At 35.9% G+C, this 16,253-nt stretch overlaps 1 protein-coding gene across 4 annotated transcripts in view; it reads right to left on the bottom strand.

Annotated features, from left to right (window-relative positions):
* Positions 1-776: 776 nt before the first annotated feature.
* The window catches only part of grb14 (growth factor receptor-bound protein 14), an 84,737-nt gene continuing 69,260 nt past the window's right edge, over positions 777-16,253 (bottom strand). For all 4 annotated transcript variants that reach the window (XM_089133437.1, XM_039683472.2, XM_089133438.1 and 1 more), the window contains 8 exons: positions 13,877-13,987; positions 11,938-12,033; positions 11,281-11,343; positions 8,398-8,514; positions 6,610-6,679; positions 6,436-6,523; positions 6,229-6,322; positions 777-4,419 (listed from right to left, as the gene is read on the bottom strand). In XM_089133437.1, coding sequence (XP_088989563.1) covers positions 4,273-4,419; positions 6,229-6,322; positions 6,436-6,523; positions 6,610-6,679; positions 8,398-8,514; positions 11,281-11,343; positions 11,938-12,033; positions 13,877-13,987 — 786 coding nt within the window. In that variant the 3' untranslated portion in view covers positions 777-4,272. The remainder of the gene's footprint in view (positions 4,420-6,228; positions 6,323-6,435; positions 6,524-6,609; positions 6,680-8,397; positions 8,515-11,280; positions 11,344-11,937; positions 12,034-13,876; positions 13,988-16,253) is intronic.

The raw sequence follows: 16,253 nt of genomic DNA, 5'->3' as shown, positions 1-16,253 counted from the left end.
GAACATGATTATGATTCAGGCTGTATCATTAATATTCGTAACCATATTCTAACATTTCATCATGTTGAGCTAACGTTATAAAACATTGATTTGTTTTATGTACATTTGCTCACCTGTCTAATAAAGCTAAGTCGTGACTCGTGAAGCTCTTCCCAGCACAGCTGCAGGAGTTTCCACACGTGACCCTTCTGCCCATCCAGTTCACCCCGGACCAGTTCAGTTGGGTTCAGTCTGACACTGAGCTGGCCATCCATCATTTGAAGTCCAGTAGTTCTGGCATAGCCTGGAGGTTTGTTTCGGGTCTGTTTCTTGCTGTAGGATGAAACCTTGACCCACCTGAGGACACGCTGTGAGGAAGCTGTGGAGTTTTTGCTTCAGGGTGCCACTCACTTTGTGCAAATCACAGACTCCAGATGCAGCAAAAGACCCCCGGAGAATCTTACTTTCTCCTCCATGTTTGACTACTGGTGTCACACAACAAGGGAACATCCTTTCACCTACTCAATAGTGTACAAAAAGCCTGTGGGGTGGGGTTTGATCAGTTCATCCAGCCCGTTCTCATCCCAAGGCGTCATATGCGTATACATCCAACGCACACGGCACCCTTTAGCGTCAATATGAGACGCAGATAAATATGGGCCAGACGGCGCCTCCTAGTGGTCTAAGCATAACCCTACCTGTTAAAAGCATATTTGACAGTCCATGGTTGTGTAGAAAATTATGAAAAAATAGTAATAGGCCTGTGCAAAATAACACAAGATCATTTTGGGATGGAACAAGGTTTTTCAAGTTTATTTGCTGCCAGTGTCATTAAACATCAGGAAATAAAAGTACAAAAATGTGTTTCATATTTAAACAACATAATTCAGTGTCGCACTGAAAATAACGAGGAACAAACATTGAATAGTGAATCTGCTCTACATGAACAGAGACTCGGTTAGTGAAGAGAAAACATTTGATCTGCTGGAAATATGACTATGAGTTTGATGCTTTAATACTGTGATTCAATCAGAAGCACAAGCATGTCCAGGTCAAATTTCACTTCAAGAATAAAAAAATATCAAATAAAAAAAAATATGTTTTTGCATAAATAGTTTACTTTACGATAATTACCATTACCATGCATTATAATATCATATTTTCTGCATTCAAATAATTGTCATAAAAATAATAATTTAATGCAGCTTTAAATTGAAAAGTATGGTAATAGTGAGGTAATCATCCTAAAATAATGATTTATGTAAATTAGAATTGATTCCCTCTATTTATATTTATTTTTCACATGAAATATGACCCAGTCCTTGAGGTTTTGTGAGATTTCACCGTACAGTTACCATGAAATAAGGGTGTAAAAAACAATTCACACACACTCCAGCATTCACACAGCTGTAGAAAAAAAGTCTGATCAGAACTAGATGGATATGACAGCAATAACAGATCTAAATATTAAAAAAATAATAACAATAGCAATAAAACGAAACTAACAGTCAGAGAAATCGTATCATATAATGTATAAGCTTCAACATCAGAAATCAAAAGTTACCAGTGTCCCAACTACAGTGCAATTATGTATTAAATATTTCTTTTAATACACAGTTGTAAAACAATGTATAATATCGTGTTCGTTACAAGAAACATACACAGAAAAAAAAATCAGAGGACGCAGAAAACACACCAATTGTTCATTTATACAACAGAAATTGCAGCCCACGACAGTTATTTGGACATCCATAAATGTGCAGCTTATTTATTCTAGAAATGCTTTATTTCAAACAGATCCTTGGTAATTCGTTTTTTACATGAGCTCTGCCAGATCTGCGTTGTCAGGTTTGTTTTCATTAAAAAAAAAAAAAAAATGAATGTTGTGCATCTCCTGGAAAAAGATCACTTTTTGATCGTTTTACTATTATAAATGTTCCAGTTTGTGTGTGTGTGTGTGTTTTTCCAACACCGCCATGTGTCTCTAAAAATCAATTTCAAATGTACATCAATTGTTTGATCTGCCATCTGCCGTGACATGATTTGTCTCACACACTCGTCCATGCGTGCAGCTCTTCAGAGTAAACCGTGTTTGCCGTCGTCGGGAGGAAGTGATGCGTTCCACAGCAGACGATAACGTCAAGTGTTCGCATGTTCGTTTGTGACGGGTCGCTGGTGGCGGGTACAGATCAGGACATTTCTCCCAACAAACACCACGTATCACGTCAATTATAAAATACCTGAATTTTTCTGACGCATGATTAAAGGATAAGAAGGAACCCCTGGAAACAGCAACAGTTTGAGCTTATCATGGCTATACCACATCTTTTACGCCGAGTGAAGACGGCGCGGCTTTGTCCGTTCTGCAGCAAACGTCAACTTTAAGTCACCTGTGCGATATTCATCTAACTTGGGTCATGATTGACAGTCAGTCCCTCCAGGATTTCACAATTTTTTTTGGGTGATTTTTGCGATCAAAATGACTGATTTTGTGGTGGTAATTTCCAAAAATTTGTGAAAAAATGTGCGATTTATATATAACATTTACCATTATAGTATTCAGTCCTTCCAGAAAAACGCGGAGTTTTTTTGTGATTGTTGCGGGCAAAAATTGATGGATTACGCGGTAAACTACTGGCAGCTGTGGTTGCCAGCATCATACCGTAAATTTATGCAATTTTATGCGATGAAATTGCAGGAATTTGCAAAAGTTGAGGGAACTTGCAAAAATTGCAGTTTGATGAAAAAAAGAGAAAAAAAGTGATTCCCCCAACATCCTGTTCTCACTAGGCTAATGTAAGAGTCATTTCTTATTACTTCCTTTGATAAGCAAGCATACTACATCATAGAAAGTGCTGGGAATATTTAATTTCTCATCTTGTTTTATTTCAGACTGTAACGAGTGTAAATAAGGTGTGGCCCCTTTAAGAGCTGCGCGCTCCCTGTTGAACTCTCTGCAGTGTTATATGTGCGCCTCGAACACCCCATGTGTGCGGGTAATTTCTGTTTGATGCTACTACTTATATCTTATGTTGTTTATTAAGTAACGATGTGACGGTAGAACGTGTGACAGACAGTTATACGAGTTCGATTTGTGAGATCAATCGCCTCCGTGAGTCTGTCTGGCGTCGCGTAATTGCGTCACTTCATAACGTTCCCATGGAAACAGAGGGAAATGGCTGCTCTTGTGTGAAGCAAACGCAACATTTTTCAACTTTCTGCTAAGATACATGTGACTTTTTTTGCAACGAAAATGCGAGGATTATGAAATTATGCAAACCCCACATATTTTGCACGGAAATTGGCAATTTATGCGGCGAAAGTGCGGCGTATTTGAAAAAATGCGGCCCCCGCATAAATATGCGGACTTTGGCTGATTTTGCATTGAATTCAGCGATCGCATAATCGCGTTTTTCTGAAAAGGAACTGGACAGTATTGACTGGGTGTTTACTTTCTAATTGCTAACAAAAAGCTTTAAGGGTTGTAGACCTTTCAGGACTTTTTAACATTTTAGACCCTTTCAGAAATCGATTGTGTCTTCTGCTGAAAGTATAGCGCCATTTCTCATGCTGCCATTTTCTCGATGTAACTTTTAAAACTATATATAGTTTTAATTTGTTTTTATTTATTATTATTATTACATTTCAATGTAACACTTAATGTAATTAACTAAAAATACTAGTGTGAGCTGGCTGCAGTTCACTTAACGGCCACCGGTGTCGCTAATAACAAGGGTTTCTGAATTCTACATATAGCCCCTTTAATATTTTCTAACAGACCTGAGCTAACAATGAACCACTGTATTTCATTAACTAGCAAAGATTAATAAATACTGTAACAAATGCATTGCTCATTGTTATTAAATGTATCTGAATGCATTAACTATTACATTAAATGTTACATAAATACAATAATAATTGTAATTTTGTTGTAATTTGTATCTTATTCATGCTGAAAGAAATGTTTTACCCAAGAAAAAATCGTAGCAATGTGCACCCGACTTTAGTTTGTTCACACCGTTCAACATTAGCTTTGATTGATAGCTTAATAAGGTGGTCTCATCCCCGCTGAGAGTGTTTGTATCAGGATCTAGTACGTTATACATTGCCGCACCACATATGATCATCCCTTGGTGAATATTAGGGTCCTCAAAAGTCCTTTAGTAATACTCATCCATCTCAAACACACAGAGTTCAGACCCTAATGCTCATCAGAGGGTGGACAGTGAAACTACACAGGACAACGTCGGTGTGTGTTTGCTGTCGAAGGCACAAGCTGATGTCCAGAAAGCCTCAGAGGGTGATGCGGGCACAGTGATGTTTGAGCTTACAGGGAAGAACGCCTCTGTTCAGCTGGTAAAACTCAACGAGTTGCAGAAGGTCAGTGAAGCGCGTGTGTCCGTCGTCCAGACTGTAGAAGAGCTCGCTGTTTTCTTCAACCTGACAGTCACAAACACATTTAGAGTGTTACACACTTATATTTTACAGCATTATATGTACACATATCATATTTTTGGCCAGAGCTGTTATATTTGTATGTCGGTAAATGAACCTCTTAATATGGTGATTTTGCCTTGTTAAAAGCACACGACAATGTTACATTTTGACATAATTTTTTGAAGTCTCTTGACTTTATACTGTAATATATATTTTCTAGATTTGATGGATGGATGGATGGATACCATAGATAGATATATAGACAGACAGATAGATAGATAGATAGATAGATAGATAGATAGATAGATAGATAGATAGATAGATAGATAGATAGATAGATAGATAGATAGATAGATAGATAGATAGATAGATAGATAGATAGATAGATAGATAGATAGACGGATAGGTAGACAGATAGGTAGATAGACAGACATTCAGACAGACAGACGGATGGACGGACAGATAGATAGAGAGATAGACAGATGGATAGATAGATAGACAGACAGATATATAGACAGATAGGTAGATAGACAGACATTCAGACAGACAGACGGACGGACAGATAGGTAGACATACAAATAGACAGACAGACAGACAGATAGATAGACAGACAGACAGATAAACAGACAGATAGATAGACAGAAAGACAGATGAATAGATAGACAGACAGATATATAGACAGACAGACAGATATATAGAGAGATAGATAGATAGACGGATAGGTAGACAGATAGGTAGATAGACAGACATTCAGACAGACAGACGGATGGACGGACGGACAGATAGATAGATAGACAGACAGACAGACAGATGAATAGATAGACAGACAGACAGACAGATGAATAGACAGACAGACAGATATATAGAGAGATAGATAGATAGACGGATAGGTAGACAGATAGGTAGATAGACAGACAGATGGATGGATGGACGGACAGATAGATAGACAGACAGACAGACAGATAGATAGACAGATGGACAGTCAGACAGACAGATGCTGCTCTGGTAATTTTATCAGTAAAATAGTTTAAAAACAACTAAAATAGTTGAAAAACATTTCTCTCTAGAGAGGTAATAACGGTGTTCTGTCGATTTTTGCTGCCTTGTCGAAAAATGCTACCGTAGCGCGAATTGATCACAGAATGCCGATTAAAGTCGTATGAAATACAATTCTAATACAATTCTAAGTTATGAGTAGCTACTGTATACTGTAGACTACTGTTTTTATTTTTAAAACGGTGTGAAAAGTAAAAATTATCATAAAATATTCATCTTTGACTTGTCAAAGTAGCCTACACCTTTTCTTATAGTAAATGAAACTTTCAGTTATTCCTTTTCAGCTGGCTGACCGTACAAATATTCATATGCTAGTAAGCATTTTTTAAAGGGAAATTATACATTATAACAGGAAAATGTACCTTTTGTAAAAAAAAAAAAAATAAATAAAAAAAAAACTGTGAGTCTGCACATGCACATAACCGGTAAGTAGGAAATCTCGATGGGTAGCATGAATTGTCAGAACAACGGCACTAATCTTGAACACTGTTGAGAGACTCTCTCTCTCTCTCTCTCTCTCTCTCTCTCTCTCTTACTAGCTATAAAATGAGGCTTGAAATTAAATGCGTAAGAAATTAGTCCAATACACAAGAGTTTTCAGACAAAAACCTGACAAATGTCTTGAAATACATCATTTGAACAATGTTTTGAGGTGCGGTAACCGTAGACAAGCTGAAAAATGACCTCTTCTAAAAAAAAAATGACCTTTTCTAATCATTCAATGGCCCGTCATCAATTATTCCTTACTTGACTTACCGGTACAATCTGAAAGTGTTTGATTTTCTGCGTATGGCACAGTGACAGAACAAATGTCCTCGGGTTACTTTGGCTGTCCCTTACCAGAAACACCCTGGGAAGACAGATATTTACAAATGCAGAAGCTTTAATTCAGTTAGGGCTCATCATTTCCTTCATCTTCTGCAATAAATAAAACAACCTTTAGGAAGATTTAAATCAACACACCCATCGATGAGGCCCTGCTGAGCGATTAATTTTTGAGCCTCGTCCCGGGACAGTTTGCTGTGAAACCACGGCTGAGCCACATGGATGGCTAGAGAAGGAAATGACATCATTATGTCAGAAAGAGGGAGGAACAGCACTTCTTTTACTCTATTTTGTTGACGTGTGTGTGCTGACCTATGTTGGACATGGAGCTCTGAGAGGCGGATGGACTGCCATGAGAGCTCAGTCTGTGGCAGCTTTTCCTCTGGAGAAGAACAAGACGACACACATACTGTAGATTAAACACGTCTAACACAAAGCACAGCGAACATACAGAATACACGCTATACTGCCCATGTTTGTATACTGTAAATTGTAAGTGAAACCGTAGGCATTATCCCACAAAAATTCGTTTTTTTAAATAACCCGATTTGCTGGTTTACATGCAATTAAATTACCTGGCAAGAAAACTGCATTTACAAGACTATTAAAAAACAGGTTGATAACGTCTAAATGTAAGCATTTAATTCAATATGTCACAATAAAGCATTTCAAGTATTTCACAATGTCAGCGAAAAACTTGCCCAGACTCATTCTCCTCTCATATTTGAAGTTTCTACAACTGTGCCACTTGTCTTTTGGCTGCACAACGAGTTTGCGATGTATATTTCTCCTCCCCTACTGCAAAACACTCACTGAACGTGCTTAAATCTGCAGTATAAGGACGCTTTCCTTTCACATTACTCACATGCGCACTTCAATAAGCTGACAGAACGCAGGTTAAGGTGTTTACATCATAGCTGTCAACATTTGGTTTTCAAAATCCGGGAGATTTGTGCCGGGTTGCCAGGTTGAGATGACAAACGGGTTGAAATTGTAAATGGTGTGTGGATTGTGTGAATGTAATGCATTTAATACAAGATCTGGCAACTGGTCAACATTTAGACAAACATATTGGTCCGTTTATTCATGCAAATTACGGGAGTTTCCCGGGAGAAATAACAAAGTGGGAGGGGTCTGGGAGATAGGGCTAAAAAACCGGGAGAAACCCGGGGAAAACGGGAGTGTTGGCAGGTCATGCCAATCAAAATCAGGGTATTGGACAAATATCTAGCTCTAAATCTATTACTTTACGCAGATAAAAGAAAACTGTTTAACACTTTACATGACCACACACATTGTCGGTTTTAAGCATAATTGCTTTAAGAAAGTGCAAACACACTCATTGTTATGGAGGACCAAACCTGCAGAAATTAAAAATGAATACATAAACAAATAAATATGCAAATAAATGTAAAAAAAAAAAACTCAAATAAATGTCGATTTATACTTTTATTTCCTTATTTATGTATATATTTTTTCCACATTTATTAATTTTTTTCATTTATTTATTTATTTATGCATTTATTTATTTCCACTTTTATTTATTTTCACATTTATTTATGTATATATGTATTTATGTCTACATTTATTTATATACACACACTCTAAAAAATGCTGTTTGTTTTAATTATTAAATTACATTTTTAACCCAATGGCTGGGTTTGTCCATATTTTACCCAACATTGTGATAAAACAACCCAGCATTTTTAATTCAGGTTTGGTCCTCCATATATTGTTGCACTCTAAAAAATGCAGTGGGCGTTTACTTCCAAGTCTTCAGTGCGAGACGCCCATTTGAGCTAGGCTCAAAACTAGTGTAGAAAATAGCCTATTACTTATTCATTTAGATGTTTTTGAATGCAAAAACCAAGCGAACGTCATAAGTTGACCTCAGAAAATAATATAAAAAAATTTAAAAAGCCAGTTCATGACCCCTTTAACTAATGGGACCTTAGTGTGAAAGTGCGATAGCTCATTATATATACTATACACTGCATTGGAGAAACTCCAATGCTGTTTTCGCTACTTTACACAGACGCAAGAATTTAGTGTGCATTGTGTGTGTGTGTGTGTGTGTGTGTGTGTGTGTGAGGACGTTACCCTCCACGACAGGCCCTCTTCCACAGCCACTGACAGCGCCTCTGACGGGTTCTCTATCACCCGACTCTTGTGTCCTGAGAAGTCCATGGCCACCAGTGAGTTCTCAGAGATGCTCCTCTAAAAACACACACACAAACACACAATACTGAATCTCACAGAAACGGAAACAGGTCGCAGTTCACCCCCCAAAATTCAGAGTTTCTGAATTTTTCCCAACCCTGGACGTCACAACAAGCATGACATCAAATATTTGCGGATAAATAAGCATATATTTCCTGTTGAATTATGATTTTTCACACCAGCGAATCACATCTGTTCTCTCAAATGAGGTTCACGCACGGTGTAATGGTTTGCAGACTCTAAAACACATGGATTCTGATCATTAAAAACAAAACATTAGTTATAGATCAGTCTTCAGTCAACACTTTACACAATATAGACTGTTTCAAAGCAGATCCATAGTAATAAACAGGTCATACACTCTTAGAAGAAAAGGTTCTATATAGAACCTTAAAAGGTTCTATCAGCGCTACGTCTTCGGAACCCCTAAAAGGTTCTATACACTCTTAAAAAAAGAGTTCTATATAGAACCCTGGGGTTCCATACTTGGCCAATAGAACCTTTTACCCAAAAAAAATGGTTCTATATAGAACCATTTTGGAGTTCCATATATGAAGCAGGGGATGGAACCATTTCTGGTTCTAAATAGAACCATTTCTTCTAAAAGTGTATTGAAACCAAAATTGACAACTCTTATTATTTTATGGATTTTGGAGTATTTATTATTTATCAGTGCACATCATTATTTATTTTTAAATCATGTACCTTCTCTGATGATGTGTTTACCGGCGAGAGGGCGGAGCAACCAACCTGTCAATCACAAGAGATCTAACCACAACAATCCAATCAATTCCCCATGGACAAAATCAAGCCCCGTCCCACGTTTTCTTCTCGTTTTAGAAGCCGTTTCACTCAGATATACAGTACGTCACAATAAGAAAGAAGAGACTATCGCAACTTCATGCCAACTTTTTCCAAATTAATCAATTATAAACCAAATTCAGTTTCAGCTGTATAGAAGACAATGTCATTAGCTCATCTACGAATTCTCAGAAACTACAAGATCATCTACAAATTCAGAGCCAGTTTTGATTTGCTCTCTCTCTCTCTCTGTGTGTGTGTTAGTTGGAGAGGAATTTTGTTATTCTTATACATGAACACTGGTTACTTTGTTCAAACGCCTTTTAGCTAAGGATTTTGAGTTGTGGGGGCTAATGGCTGTGCTGGTTTTCAAGAGCACACTCACTTATCTCACAAAAGAAGCATTTCCTTTTCACAGTGATCCCTTTAGTGAGAGAAGCAGTGATTATGACTTCCAAAAGGTCCTTAATCTCAGCCATGTGCTCCTGTCCACACACACACACTAATACACAAGCAGGTTTACAACACTGGATGACAGGATAATCCACAAAGACACATGCTTCACCTCATTCTGCATCAATGCTTCTTTGTGTTTGAGTAAGAAAGTGAAAGGAAGGAAATACAGACACGGAGAGCTGAATCTCACAAGACCTCATCCATGTCATACTGAGACTCGAAATCAAAATATTTGATTATTTTGCTTGAATGTGAAGCTCTTTTTTTATTTAAAGCTTTGCACTGGTACATTATTTTCAGGATAAACAAAGAAAAGTGCCTCAAAACATCTGGAAAACAAGGTCTTGTTAAAGCATGCTACTTGGAATGGGGTTTTATTTAATTGAATTATAGTTGAGTTGAAGAATTGAATCGTTGAAGTTGTGTTCTGATGCCATGAGTAAACAAGATGGATGAAGTTCACAACTTTGCTTACTCCTGACAGATACCACAATAGTGTCTATGGAATAATTCATTTATTGAGAGCATGAGTGGAAATATGCTAATTTGTCATTGAACATATATTGAATTGACATTATTTTCAATTGCATAACTGCAAAAAAGAATAAAAATTAATTAAAATTAAATCAAATTGTATTTAATTTAGGGCTGTGCACAAATTAATTGCGATTAATCGCATCCAAAATAAAAGTCTGTGTTTACATAATATATTTGTGTGTGCTGTATATAATTATTTTGTATACATAAATACACACACATGCATGTATATATTTAAGAAAATGTGTTATTCATATATAAAATATTTATATTTATATAATATAGATTATGTATGTATATATATATATATATATATATATATATACAGAATTTAAGCGCAAATAATTCGTAAATATTTAAGAAAATGTGTTATTCATATATAAAATATTTATATTTATGTAATATAGATTATGTATATATATATATATATATATATATATATACAGAATTTAAGCGTAAATAATTCTTAAATATATACATGCATGCATAGGTATTTATATATACAAAATAATTATATACAGCACACACAAATATTTTATGTAAACACAGACTTTTATTTTGGATGCGATTAATTAATCGCAATTAATTTTTGCACAGCCCTAATTTAATTATTGTGTGTCTACAGTACATTGGTGTGTAGATGCATAATCATTCATGTGTGTTTGTATATCTGGGAAAAATTCTAGCATATTAAAAGATAGACGGAGCAATATGTTCCCACACAAACTCATGATTACTTTCCCACAAAAAAAAAAAAAAAAAAGTTGAATTTTCAACCTTTAAAGTCTTTTTTTTAAAAAGTCAGAAGTCAGTTCTGTTGAAAAATGAATCCTGTAAAGGATGTGCTGAGCAAAAATGACAGTATTTCAGTGCTGGTTTCCACTCTGTAATGCTGTAACGTGTGTTTATGGTTTTCCTGGAGCCTCTCAACGCTGTAAACATACATGATAGTGTGTGTCTGGAGCTCACCATTGGAGAACTCTTCTGCTTCTGATAGGGCTGGATGAAGTTCTGGTAAAGCTGCATGCCATACTGTAAATAAACAAACAACCAGATTATACAGTAGGTCCGTTCCGAAACACACTGTCGACTGCCTACATAGGCGCCTGCCTTCTGAGGGAGCTTCCTAACTGAAATAGATCCTCATATGTGTCTAAATTAAGAACGTTCTTGTGTTTGTTGCTGTTAAAACAACACAAATCGGGACAACAATGGGCAGTTCTTCTCTTGTTTTACTGTGCAATACTCTGAGAACACCATGGACAGTAAAAGAAATGGACACAGCGACCCCATAGATTTCAACAGGGAAGCCAAGCCAATTAGAAGCACTCTAAGATACATTATGATATATTCACGTTTTAATATTTAGACCACTTCTATTATTGAACACTATCAGGATGTGAAGAGAGTTTCAACCAGTATAAACCAGTATATCTTTAAAATGCTGCGTATATAGGCAGCTCAATAGGCTTTAACGCAGATCCTAAGATTGGGTTTCTTCTAAGGGTTCAGCATGACCACTGTCATTGCGGGATACAATGGGAACAAACCACCGAGAGAGAGACAGAGAGAGAGAGAGAGAGAGAGAGAGAGAGAGAGAGAGAGAGAGAGAGGGGGAGTTCTCACCTTGAAGAGGCGCATGGCTGTAACCCAACACGTCCTGGTTTGCTCATCATCCGCACAGAGCAGTTTCAGGTCACGTGCAGAATTCGACTTGCTTGCCTGGATATGAAGAGACATCAAACCCTTTAGAGCTCATTTTTCCTTTTATTATTCCATGTATCTGACATTGTTGCAGCTTTTCTCTTCCCAGTCTGTCAGTAACGCTCTATGAAGCCCGGTCGGCTAGACCAGTGAGTTGTGACATACACACCATAACCACTAGTTTCAAAACACTACTAACTAACTCAACCAGGCCCCGCCCCTTTACTCTGCATGAAATGAGGAATATTGTGACGTTTTCGTTCCTCAAGACTACAATGGAGGCGTTTCAGGGAGAAGCACTGACACTGATATCGAGAATAACTCCCGCTGAAGGGACTTTCAGAGCTTTTTCACGCTCAAACTGCAACATTACACACTATAGAAAGATGAACATGGGGGAAAAAAGCATTATCTGACCCCTTTAAATTAAGATTTATTTATCTATTTGAATGAACAGTCCTTTAAAAATATATTGCATAGATCTCTGGAATACTTTAAGGAGTAGTTCACTTTTAAAAACACTTTTGCTGATAATTTACTCACCCCCATGTCATCCAAGATGTCCATGTCTTTCTTTCTTCAGTTGAAAAGAAATTAAGTTTTTGATGAAAACATATGGATTTACTCCATATAATGGGCTTCAATGGGGTCCAAACGGTTCAAGGTCCAAATGAGACTTTCAGTGCGGCTTCAAAGGGCTTTAAACGACTCCAGACAATGAATAAGGGTCTTATCAAAGACCCTTCAAGTCATGACTCAAAAAAAGATTTGTTCATTTTGATGAACGAGTTCGAACAGTCATGAACGCGCATCACAGAACAGAGCAAGGCGAGCATTTGAGCTTATAAAACTTAAACTTTGTTATTTTTTTTAAATGAGCGATCGTTTCGCTTGATAAAACCTTATTCATCATCTGGAATCGTTTAAAGCCCTTTGAACAGTTTGCAGTTTGTACTGAAACTCTCATTTGAACCTTGAACCGTTTGGACCCCATTGAAGTCCATTATATGGAGAAAAATCCTGGAATGTTTTCATCAAAAACCTTAATTTCTTTTCAACTGAAGAAAGAAAGACATGCACATCTTGGATGACATGGGGGTGAGTAAATTATCAGCAAAAGTTTTTTTAAAAGTGAACTACTCCTTTAATTGCTGCCATTCTGTGCTATTATAGTTGCACTTTTTTGTCCTTGTATATATGCCTCTTATTTTCCTTTCAATACCAATATTTAATTTGAATCAATTTATCAATCCATTTATTTATCTATTTATTTAAAATTTGTATGCAAACCACTTACTATTGTATGAAGTGTGTTATATAAATAAATTAGCCTTTTATTGCCCTAATACTTTTTATGATGCTAATTATCACTGTCCCAGACGCTTTGCTCCAGTTTCATGTGTATTGTATCACTATACTGTCTCTATCTTTCTCAAATAACCAAACAGCAAGAAATATTACACCTCCGTTTATGTATTTACAGTACTTGGTTAGTATCCATACGACATGCACAATCATAAATATCATCCTTCAACTCATACAATTCACGCTGAAGATTGTTTTACTATTATTCTCGCTCGTGTCAGAGCAGTTTTTAATGTTTGTAACGCTAAAGACACAATACAAAGTTCACGAAAGATAAGCAGCCAGACAGATTGTTTGATTGCAGTTTTATATAACTCACAATAAACAATAAATCTGAGACTTATGAGGCTTATTAAAACATAAAACCACTGGTAACACTGACCTCGACTGCTGTAGTTGTGTATAATTCAGTATTACAGTGAGATTGATTATAAAGCATGTGAAAAAATCCCCCAAACTGTGTGTGATGTCCTGAAGATTATTTGCATTGAATCACCTTCACGCAGAAGCCGTAGTCTGTCGGGGCGCCGTACACTTTTTTGGCTGATAATAATGTGTAGACGTCACTGTCACTGAACTCTGCGATGAACTGCAAGTGTCTGGGTTCCTTCAGAAAAGAGAAAATAATAATTTTAGTCATAGAAATAATACAACATCCAAAACAAACTTTAGTATTCCTAAATTAACCAATAAATTAGCAAGCAATCGATCTAAAAAAATGAAACCCGTTTTCTTCTCTGTTACCCAGTTTATAATCAGAATTGTTTTTCCAAAATTATCAAATTTTTACTACACGTGAATACTTTCAGACAATGTTTAAAAATTGTGAAATATAAAAAAGGGAAAAAATTCTCAACAAGGTTGCATTTATTTGGTCAAAAAAACAGTAAACCAAGATATATTGTGAATTATTGTTACAATTTAAAACAATTGCTTTCTTTTTAAATATAATGTATTAATTACTCCCGTCTTCAGTGTCACATGATCCTTCAGAAATCATTCTAATTATGATGATTTGCTGCTCAAGAAACAATTATTATTATTATTATCAATTTTGAAAACAGTTGTGCTGCTTCATATTTTGTGGAAAGGAAACAGTGAAACATTTTTGATGAATAGAAAGTTAAAAACTACAATTTATTTAAATGAATATTTTTTTTATTTAATTTTATTATTTTTCTAATTTATAAATTTTTTTTTAATATTAATTAAAGTGTCCTTGATGAAGAAAATATTAATTTTATATTTGAGTGTGTGCATGCGTGTATATCTAAATGTGGAAAATATTATATATATATATATATATACTGTATATATATATATATATATATATATATATACATACATAGATATAAATTAGGGCTGTCAAACGATTAATCACGATTAATCGCATCCAAAATAAAAGTTTGTGTTACATAATATATGTGGGTGTACTGTGTATAATTATTTTGTATATATATATAAATACACACACGTGCATGTATATTTAAGAAAAGAACATTATTTATATTTAAAATATTTATATTTATATATAATATAAATTATATATAAATCTATATACTGCATCTACTTGAAAATATTTATTAAATATACAAGCATGTATGCGTTTTTATATATTTATAAAATAATTATACACAGTGCACCCACATATATTATGTAAACACAAACTTTTATTTTGGATGCGATTTATCGCGATTAATCGTTTGACAGCTCTAATATTAATGTTTTAAATATGAGGGAAGAACAAAACGCTAAACTTGGTTGACAAAATGATTTGTCAACAGTTTTTATTTATGCAAAAAAAAAGATGCATATAAATGCATATGTACATACACATAAACTATTTAAAAATGTTAGATTGCAACTATTTAAAAAAGAATATTAACTTCAAAATCATAATACACTAAACGTGTGAGCGTATATGAGGTGTGTGTGTGTGTGTGTGTGTGCTCACATTCGTTCGTTCCAGCAGTAAGCCTGCTTTAGCGCGGAATAAATCCAAACGCGTGAGATATGAACGGCATCTCACAGAGGACACGAGTGACACGCATGGAATTTGTAATGTTATACAGAGAAGAGTATGTGTGAGCGTTCACAGACAAAAGAGTTGACCTGTGCACATGAGCAGGGGTCTCTTCAGAAAGCCACTGGGAATCCTGTGGGCACGGGGTTACGAATCAAAACATGATTCTTATTCAGAACACTTTACTGGAAGAGTCAGGCAGTGTTTCTTGCACTGGTTTGGGGAAATCCAGCTCTCTTTGTCTCAACGGCTGAGCTATTTACACTTCCACATGCTTTCAAACTGGTTATCAAATATACAAAAGTATCTAAAGTGGATTTAAACCTCATTGAAATTGTTACTTCATACGTTTGAACTCTTTTCCAGAATTGAAATCAGTGAAAAATTGAAAGCTCAAACCGGGACTAAGGCAGCCGTCTTCTTGCCTGCTCACCAACACTGAGGGTGTAATATGCATATTCATGGCAGGAGATAGCATGGAAATGAGCTGCAATGACAGGAGCTTTATCTCAGTAACACTGCTAGTGAGGCGAGTCAAAAGAAAAAGAAAAGCCAGAGTGAGACACCAAAGAAAGAAAGGCAAACACACACACAGACACACACACACGCAATATATCATATCTTTCTGCATTTTTACATTTTGTTTTGATTTATACACCGTTTTTCTCATGGGGACCAAAAAATGTCCCACAAAGTGAAATATTGGCATGCATTTTGTCCCCATAATGTAGTGTTTACCAGGAACACAGACACACACACAAACACGCACAAAGGCGGGCTTTGTCTCACCTTTATAAGCCTCACATGTCTCGTTTCTAAACTCACAGAGACAGACTGTGAACTAGACTAA

Source organism: Pimephales promelas, chromosome 7, assembly GCF_988280905.1.
Source record: "Pimephales promelas chromosome 7, fPimPro1.hap1.1, whole genome shotgun sequence".
Classification (NCBI taxonomy): Eukaryota; Metazoa; Chordata; class Actinopteri; order Cypriniformes; family Leuciscidae; genus Pimephales; species Pimephales promelas.
This window is presented reverse-complemented; position numbering and strand designations above follow the sequence as displayed.